Below are 9,603 nucleotides of genomic sequence, written 5' to 3'. Positions count from 1 at the left end.
TTAAAGTTCTTGTTTTGTGCAATTTTCTTCTTATTATTCTCCTTCAGCACCTTCGGATCTATAACCTCAGCACATCCTCCAAAATTTTCCACTATTCTATTGAGTTTGCTAATCTCAATCATCAATATTTTATAATATATACTCTTCCTACGTTTTGTGGCATTCAATAATCGTCGATAAAAGAGCAGAATTTCTCCTGAAGATAAGCTGTTTCTCAATTGGTAGAGCCTCCACCTCATCTTCTTTTTTAAAAGCATCGTCTATATACTTTGAAATGATCTAAATGTTTTTATACATTACGTTATATCACTCAAAAAATTGAACATGTCTATAATTTATAGGAAATAGTTTATAGTTAACATGAAATAATATAAACTTAATAGAAACAAACATACAACTAACATCAAAATTTTTATAATTAACATGAACTAAATTAGGCTTAACATGAACTGATTAAACTTACTAGAAACTGAATTGGACTTAACATAATATAACTTAAACTTCACAAGAAATTATTTAAAATTAACAGAAAGTAAAGCTTAAATAAATATGAGAAAAACTTACATTACTTATTGAGCACTTCTTCTTGGCTTCCTAATTCTTCACCTTTTTCTTTGGACTCTTCCTACAAGCAAGTCGTTTAGGCTAATGATGCATAACTTGTTTCCTTATTTCCTCAATGCTGGGGGTGGGACAAATTTCCTTTTGTGACTTGAGTCATCAACATTCCTCACATTAGGCTTCCTCAGTGGGTATTTTGAGAGCCAATGACTAACTTCAATAGTAGGTTTCTCAACTAATGTTATGAAAGATTTTTCTGCCTTTGAAGCAATCGCCCCCTTTCTCAAAGATCCAAATTTCTCAGCCTCTAATACTCAATTAGTCATTGGAGGCTTGAATCTGTCGCTAATGACATATTTCTTTATGCCCTTATCTCATAATATCAAAGCTGTAAAAATACAATCATCATTCCAACAATTAGAAAACGACCGTATTTAAAATAACAGTAACATCTTATAATTAACAAGAAATGACTTACACATAATATGAACCTATTTAGGATTAACAAGAACTTAATTATACTTAACATAAGTCTAATTAGACTTAACATGAAAAAAACTAAAATTTCACTGTAAGTAATTTACGTTTAATAGGAAATTAAATAGACTTAACATGTAACTTATGGGTAATAGTGGCGTGCATCTAGGGATATATGCAACTCCTGACTTCTTCAAACCCTCCAAAGCGATTTTAATGCCTCTAATAGTTTCTGTATAAATGAATCCCCCCTATGCAACTTTGTTCACCCTTTCAATACTATCCACATACTTGGATAATAGTCTAGGGATACCTTGCACGCCTCTGGGGTACCATATCATTGAGCATTGGTAAAGTATTTGCAGCAGAATATAGTCTTAAATATCCTTCTTCTTTTTTTTATTCCACAAGACTTTCTAGTAGATCTTCAACATATCTTCAAATGCTCATTGGTGCTCTTCTTTTTTGTCCATTCTCCCCCTCTTCATGCATATACAGTTTAGCAAAATGTTCCCTTCATATTATGCTTTTGGGGATTGGTATAAATAATTTCCACATCAATTGAGAAACTAGTATGATTATGAAAATCCAAGTCAAAGTTAACAATTCTTTTTTTTTCATTTTAGCATCAGAGATAGAAAATGTTTCATTACAAAGATCATAATAACTCAGCACTAGCTCAAGTGTTGGACGATCACGTGCAGGAGCACCAAAGAGAATATAATGCTCAAATGTGGATCTCTCATATGTATCCCTATGCTACTGACACATTTTAGGGGCAAGATGCTTCATAAATTCACAATATGCACCGAAACTGGTAGTTGGCCGAATTTTAGCATGATCACCAAGCTTTTTCCTAAAAAGAATGTTAAATGTACACTTAACATGAAGCTCAAATTATTTAATATGAAACTCAGATTATTTAACATGACACTCATTTTAGCTAACATAACACTATGTTCAGTTAACATGTATTTGATTGAACGTAACATTAACATGAGTTTAGTTAACATGAATATCGGTTTAGTTAACTTAGTTTAATTAACAAGTATTGGAATAATCTTAGCATATACTTTATTATACTTAACAATACAAACTCAGTTTAGTCAGCATGAAACTCAGTTTAATTAACATGAAAGTCAATTTAATTTTCATGTACCTCAGTTTAGTTAAGATGAAAACTCAAGTTAGTTAAGATAAACCTCGGTTTAGTTAAGATGAAAATAAATTTAGTTATTATGAAACTCAGTTCAATTAACATGAAACTTAGTTTAGTCAGCATGAAACTCAGTTTAATTAACATGAAGCTCAGGTTAATTCTCATGTATTGGATTAAACTTAATATGAACCTCTGTTTACTTAACATGAAAATTAGTTTACGTATTATATATCTGATTAAACTCAGGTTAAGTTATTTAATTAAAAAACTAACACTTGCTTCTTTCTAGTCTTTGAACCATTCCCTACTGAACTTCTTTTTTATTGCCTCTTCATTGTAGTTCACCCCTTTGCATGACCAAAAATGCTTTTGATGCTTCCTATGTGCTTCCATTCCCAGATGATTGACGAGATTCACCATCGCTAGAAGAGGCACGACCATCATCACTTGAGGAAGCCTTGTGATCATCATCATATTCACCACTTCACTCATGAAGTGCGACTGAGCATGAAGATTTTGCTTCTCTTTTTTAGACCACCTTTCATAGCCGCCAACGTCTTGGCTGTCGTCCACTATGATGAACGACTTTGAAATCGTGAGGAGATACTTCCTTAGATGACATATTCACCGCGCAACACCTATGACTAAGTTAAAATTTGAGAGGGAGAAATTGAATTTGGGGGTTTTTGGGTTCCAGTTAACAATAGAAGGGGGTGGTGGTGGGGGGGGTACTTGAAATGGGAGACGATTACCAATTTCGGGAATGACATGTTGTAAGTGTTGGGAAGTAATTTTAAGTGGGCTTTTTCTCTAACTGCTCACTTCGCAGTCTACTTGGGGTCTTGACACAAATATTGCTAGTATATGGGGCTAAAACACAAGACCCAAAATACATAGGGCCTGGCCACATGGGCTGCTTAATATTGGGGCATTGACACAATTTTCCCATTTATTTTTATATGAGGTCATCCTTTAAATATAGACTAAATTAACAGATTGGTGTATTTAGTTGACACTCTTTACTAATAAGGTATATTTAGTTGCAGCAGTAATTAAAATATATTTAATTTTGACATTAAGGTACTAAAGTTTGCTGCCTGTGATGTTTTTTTACGGCAAATCGTCACATGACCTTAGATGTAGAGTAGTTTGTTTTTTGGCTGTTGAATTAGTGATTGTTTGGTTCAATTTCTACAAATTATAGGAAATGTTTTCCACCCAAAATATGATTTTATTGTATTTCTTAAAAAAATTATAGGAAAAAAGTTTTGAGAAGTCAAAAAGTATAATTTTTTTTTCTTTTTTACTTTGTTTGTTTGGTTCAAAACAAGAAAATGACCTATGACTTTATAGAAAATAACAAGATTTTCTATAATTTGTAAAATTTGAACCAAATACTCCCTAAATTTATAAAAAAAGTGTCAATGTGGTGTCAGATTTCTGGGTGATTTCTGCCAATTTTTAGAGAAAATTAATTTTTGTAAATTTTGATACTTTTTTATACTTTACAGAAAATATTTTTGTAATTTTTTGAACCAAACATAGTTTACGAAAATCTACAAAAAAAATTTAATTACAGAATTACCATTGTCAGACATTTTGAGAAAACTTTTCTATAAAATGGCTAAATACCCATATTGATATTTTAATTCCACCCCATTTACCATGAAAGTATTTTAATTAGGCAAACATGTTTTAAGGTATTTTAATTGATTCAACTTACCAACAAGGCATTTTTTCTCGTCGGCGACCAGTTTTTCGGCGAGAGCTCGTCACGTGCGTGGCACGTGATGGCTTAAACTATTTTTTAGCTACTGATGTGGTACGGATTTTCTGACGTGGCGGTGTTTAAAGGCAGGAATTAACCCTCTAAAAATCCCAATTCACCCAAAATAGGACAGATCTGTGCCACATTAGTAGCTAAAAATCAGTTTAAGTCATCACGTGCCACGCACGTGACGAGCTCTCACCGAAAAACTGATCGCCGACGAGAAAAATGGCCTTGTTGGTAAGTTAAATCAATTAAAATGACTTAAAACAAGTTTGCCTAATTAAAATACATTCTTGATAAATGGGGTGGAATTAAAATACCAATATGGATATTTAGCCTCTATAAAATTATGCAACCAAACACCCACTTAGCGAAGTGCGACTAATGTTTGTATAGATTAAATTCTCGGTTGGATTCATTTTAAACTAAGATGGGATTCAAGTTGGAGCTGAAAACGAATGTGGAGAAATTCTTGATTGGTAGGGCAATTTTTGGATTTCAATTGGGACCGAAATATTAGAAAATGGGAGCTTTTGGTTTCAATTTCGAGTTTTAGGGTTAGTTATAAATCCACCCTAACCCTCTGTCACTAAGGGCCTGTTTGTTTGCACGGAAGTAATTATGAAGTAGCTAAAATAAAAGAAGTAGATGCTACTTTTACTATTTTCAATCAAAAAAGTGTGTTTGGTTCTCTGAAAAACTTACTTCCAGTACTTCCTTAAACGCTTATGTGGAGCCTACATGTCATTATTACTTTCTAAATATTTTTCCAATACTCAATACTCAGAAGTAGCTTGGAAGTAGTTAAAATGCATATTAATTAGTAAATAAATAATTTTTTATTAATATTTTCTTTATTAGTTACTTCTAACAACTTTTCGTTGATAAAATTGCTCTTAATTTTAACAATTATTTTGTAGTAATTTGTGATGGTCATCGACTAGCTTTTCTTTGAGATGAAGAGAACAATTTGTCTATTAATTCTTTGTCTAAATACCACGTTGATGTTACGATCAAAGGAGCGAGGGATGAGAGAAATTGGAGATTCATAGGAATTTATAGTCATCCGGAGTCTCATCGTAGGCGAGAGGTAAACAATTATTTTGAAGCTATGTGGTTGAAGGATTCTTCTTGCTCTCAAGTGACGAGGGGTCATAGCGGCATGAAACTAATTGTAACATGCTAAATCAAATTAAAGAGCGTGACGTGACTTTGAAATTGTGGAAGCAACATATGTTAATTATTTTCTAGTAATATTTTCAAATGTTATCCAAACATAAAAAGTAAATGAGCAGGAAGAAGTTCTACTTTCATTACTTCTAAAAATATATGAAATAAACAAAAAAAAAAGCATTTCCACTACTTCTCACTTCATAGTTTTGAAAGTTACTTTTATAACCTACTATTTTTACTTCCAATACTTTCATTATCCAAACGGGCCCTAAAACTCTTCAATATCAACATTTTTAATCGTTTAAACTTAACCATGTGCGGGTACATGAGGTTCTGGCGCATGGCGCATAAATCTCATGGAGAGATTTTACTTAAAGGATAAAATTGAATTAGTATTAATATCTTATAGTTGTCAGTGCAACTAAAAATACCTTATTTGCAAAGTATTACAATTAAATATACGAATCTGGTAATTTACCCTTTAAAAATATTTTATTTTTGAAAATTGTCCTGCAAACTTTGGTGAAGAGGAGAAAGATTGCCAAATATTTTTAGCAAAACAATATAACAGATTTTATATATTATTTTGGTTTTTAAGATACCAAACGGATCTAAGTGGATCTTGCGGCATCCGGCCCAAAATAAACAATCAATCACAACCGTCCATTCCTATCAATCATCCAATCTCGACCCCTCATTCCTCATGTGAGCCCCAAATCTATCTAAGACGTTACTACTCAAACTAACTCAAAAGTCAAACAATCTCCTATCGCTCCACGTGTCCACTTCATTGGGGCGGGCCCACAGGTGGCAGAAAATTCTCCAATGACTTCGCGCTCTGTTCCAATCTCACTCAAACGACCATAATTAATTAATTAAGTATAAAAGACTCTTCCTGTATCTTTTATCTCTTCCTATTTTCCCCTAATAAAAAAATAAAAGTAACCAATAAACAAAGATCTCTTGGAGTTCTTCTTCTTTTTTCTCTTTTTTTTTGGGAGCAAGAATCTCAGGGATGGCTTTCAAGGTCCTGCTCAAGAGATTCAAGGTATCAGTTTCTTTATTTTAATTTATCTCATGATTTTCAATAACCAATTTGGAGCTACAGTGATTTTTTTTTATTAGTCTTGGCTTTAGGAAAAACAGTTTGGATTATTTCTTCATGATTTGTCCTCTGTTTGTGATCATCTTTTGCAATGAAGAGATAAAAGGTAAAGAACAGAGTTTTCTTTTAAAAAAATTGTGGCTTTTTTTTTTGTGTGTTATTCAATGATTTTCCCTGTTCATGATGACTCTTTGTAATGAAGAGCTACATAGTTTCAAGTTTCTTATCAAAATTGTTTCTTTGTTGAGTTTTGTATCAACAACTGAAACCTTCAGTGTTGTCATTTCTCTTATGAACCTTCAGAGAAATTATGAATTGAAAGCAGTTTTCTAAAACCATATAAATCATTTTACACTTGCAATGTCTTGAGGTTAAAATCGTAATTTTCTTTGTAACAAAGAGGTACTCTGTTGCAAGTTGCTTAATTTTCTAATTAACTAAGACCTTTACCATTTTCAGTATTTTTATAAATAAAGATATTATCTATGAATTCTGTAAAATGCAATGAACAGAGTTTTCTAAAACCATACAAAACCCATTTTATTGTAGCAATTTCTTGAGTTTAAAATTCTAATTTCTTTCGGAATACTTACTTCATTTCAGGTTGCATATCAAAAATTTTGTTGAATTAATTTTGTATTGTTAAAAACTTTTCCTTTCATTACTCAGGAATTCTCAAGAAATTATGTAAACATGGGTATGTTTACTCCGTAAAATGTAATGAACAGAACCATGTAGAACCATTTTATTTCAGTAATTTATTGAGGTTAAAATTCTATTTCTTTGTATATTTGGGCTCAATTTTCAGGCGTTCAAGATCAAGAAAGTGACAGTGAGAAAGATCAAGATCAAGAACACGAACAATACAGACAGTGAGAGGATTTGGACAGGAGTTTCGCACGGGTTTCACGCGGTGGAGAGAGACGTCGAAACCGATGGATTTGTTCATGCTCAGAGAGAGCAAGTTGAAGGGCATGAGTTTTGGTTGTTCGGAGCATTTGATCAGCAAATGGGACCTGGGATTACTAAATATTTACAGTCTCGCCTGTTCGATAATAATCTTAACGAGGTAAAGGTTGCTGAACTTGCATTCTTGATTGAATTATGCTCTATTTTGTAATGGTTGAGCTATGTGGTTAGTTTGCAGAAGCAAGGCCGTACCCAATCTGCATTTGAGTCATAATTGTTTATTTCAGTGAATATGCGAAATTCAGGAATTAAACATTTAAATGAATGGTTTAGTTACATTCTGTGTTTGTAACAATTTTGCTTGATTAGTGAAACTTACTAAGAATGTATGACATAGACAACATTTTTTATGATCTTTAAAACTTGCATTCTTAGATTGCGTTTTGTAGTTAAAATGATTAGGGGTGTAAAATAAACTGATTATTGTTATCCTTCATGTTTAGAACAGCTTGCACATAAACCATGGATTATTTCATTGATATGCAAATATCAGCAACTGAACTTTAAATAAATGGTTTTACAGAAACATTCTACAAATAAAATCTTTTTTCAATTAGTGAAAAACTCACTAAAAATGCAAATACAGATTCTAGTTCATATTCTATGCTAATTCTTCTTGTTCAATTATTCTTGTAGAACCAAATTAGGAGAAAAGCCAAAGCGACAATGAAAAAAGCCTATGCTTCGACGAAAATAAAGATACAAGCACAGAAAGAGAACAATAGCAGAGGATCTTCTAGTGTTCTTGTAATGAAAGGCGAGAGATTTGTCTCGGCATCAATTGGTGGGTACAGAGCAATATTGTGTCGAGATGGATTAGGGACTCAATTAGGCTTGAAGCATCAGAGGAAAGTGAGGAGAAAATGGGCTGTATCAGGTATATAAACTCCCTGCGTGAAATGCATATCAAGGTTTATTTCCTCCATAAAGCGTCAATTACAAAGGGTTGTTTGCAAATGCATCTTACAAATAGTCCATGGTTTATTTTGTTAACAGGTATCCCTCTGGTCTCCTTGACAACATATTTTCCCCCTTGGTTTTAAGTTCTCGTGGGAATCACATTATGGTTGGAGTACATTTGCCAATAATGTATTTGCATATAACCCGTGTCTAAATCATGTTTAATAGTTTCCATACAACTTTCATAATCCAAGACTATACCATATATTTTTCGCCTTACACCACTTATTTTAGTACTTTGACACAAACACAAATCATTAACTCGGATAGGCTAATTTGTATTTGTAATGTAAAAATATCAACAAAATAGCCAAATTTTTACTCATAATGCCCAACAAATTTATGATTTATTGATTTGGGTGTATTTTCCCCCAAAGTCTATGTTTAAGGTGAGCTTCGTAAATACTAAGATTTTGGGGGTAGCTCTGCAAATATGAATGATTTAAGCGTATATATACAAAAAAAAATCTAAGCCTTCTCTAAACCATGTCAACTGTTTCTGTTATCACTTTCGTAATTTAAGACTATAACATGCAGTTTTAGTCTTATGCTACTTATTTTAGTACTTCGACGCAAACATGAAGTCCTAGATTCATAGATTCAACAGATTGAACCAAGTATGCTATCATCGACATCTTAAGCTTGCTCTCTTGTTGTAGATATATGGAACATGAAATGCACTTCTACGAATGGCGAAAACAATCCAAATAAGAGCTCAAAACTCGCAATCTCTTCAAAGAAGGTGGAGGCAGAGACCGAGTTCATCATATTAGCAAGTGATGGAGTTTGGCAGGTATATCGAATTTCGAAGAATTTCTGGCTTAAAATGGCGTAACTCTATGTTATAAAATTTCTTAAATTTTGGGTGTTTGTTTTGTTTAGGTGATGAGAAACCAAGAAGCTGTGGACTTGATAGCTCACATTGAGGATGCTCAAAAGGCAGCAGAGTGTCTGGCTGAGGAGGCTCTCAATAGAATGAGCAAATCTGCGATTCAATGTATTGTGATTAGATTTCACTGATAAATGATTGTGTTTTATGGGGATTTTAATCTAATAGTAAAAGGATGGTTAGATTAGAAGTTTAACCAAGTTGAATATAGAGAGGATGACTGTTGTAAACTTATGTTTTGAGTTTGTTTCAAGTATAAACTTGTTGTATTAGGTGAACTAAGGCTTTGTGAATGTCTAATGTAGAATATGTCCTCATTTTTAGCATGTATGGATTTCTTTACCCTTGGTTCTAACTGTAATCTGATTTTTTCGCTCCAAAGAGGTTGTCCGTACTTTCAAGTTTTCAGCCTAATTTGTCCCCAAAAATGCAATCATATAACATAAATGCAATCAAATGCATAACAATCGCTGACTGAAACAAAAAACTGGGACATGTTGACGTGTAGCATTAAACTTGGTACATTTGATATCTCAGAA

General features: G+C 32.8%; 1 protein-coding gene across 1 annotated transcript; it reads left to right on the top strand.

The window, feature by feature from the left end:
• Positions 6,076 to 9,381, top strand: LOC109842727 (putative protein phosphatase 2C-like protein 44). Its single transcript, XM_020411594.1, has 5 exons — positions 6,076 to 6,189; positions 7,055 to 7,315; positions 7,852 to 8,092; positions 8,835 to 8,968; positions 9,058 to 9,381. Exons 1-5 carry the CDS (start codon positions 6,157 to 6,159, stop codon positions 9,193 to 9,195), a joined length of 807 nt encoding a protein of 268 aa, XP_020267183.1. The 5' UTR covers positions 6,076 to 6,156; the 3' UTR covers positions 9,196 to 9,381.

The sequence above is a fragment of the Asparagus officinalis genome, chromosome 1, assembly GCF_001876935.1.
Source record: "Asparagus officinalis chromosome 1, Aspof.V1, whole genome shotgun sequence".
Lineage (NCBI taxonomy): Eukaryota > Viridiplantae > Streptophyta > Magnoliopsida > Asparagales > Asparagaceae > Asparagus > Asparagus officinalis.
The sequence above is the reverse complement of the archived record's forward strand: the minus strand, read 5'-3'. Positions and strand labels throughout refer to the sequence as shown.

What these genes read in the sequence shown, in the direction of transcription:
- LOC109842727 (XM_020411594.1), top strand. Translation starts at nt 6,157, where the DNA reads ATGGCTTTCAAGGTCCTGCTCAAGAGATTCAAG. An exon ending in TCCTGCTCAAGAGATTCAAG is followed by an intron (nt 6,190 to 7,054) that starts GTATCAGTTTCT and finishes CTCAATTTTCAG; the next exon opens with GCGTTCAAGATCAAGAAAGT. An exon ending in CAAGTGATGGAGTTTGGCAG is followed by an intron (nt 8,969 to 9,057) that starts GTATATCGAATT and finishes TGTTTTGTTTAG; the next exon opens with GTGATGAGAAACCAAGAAGC.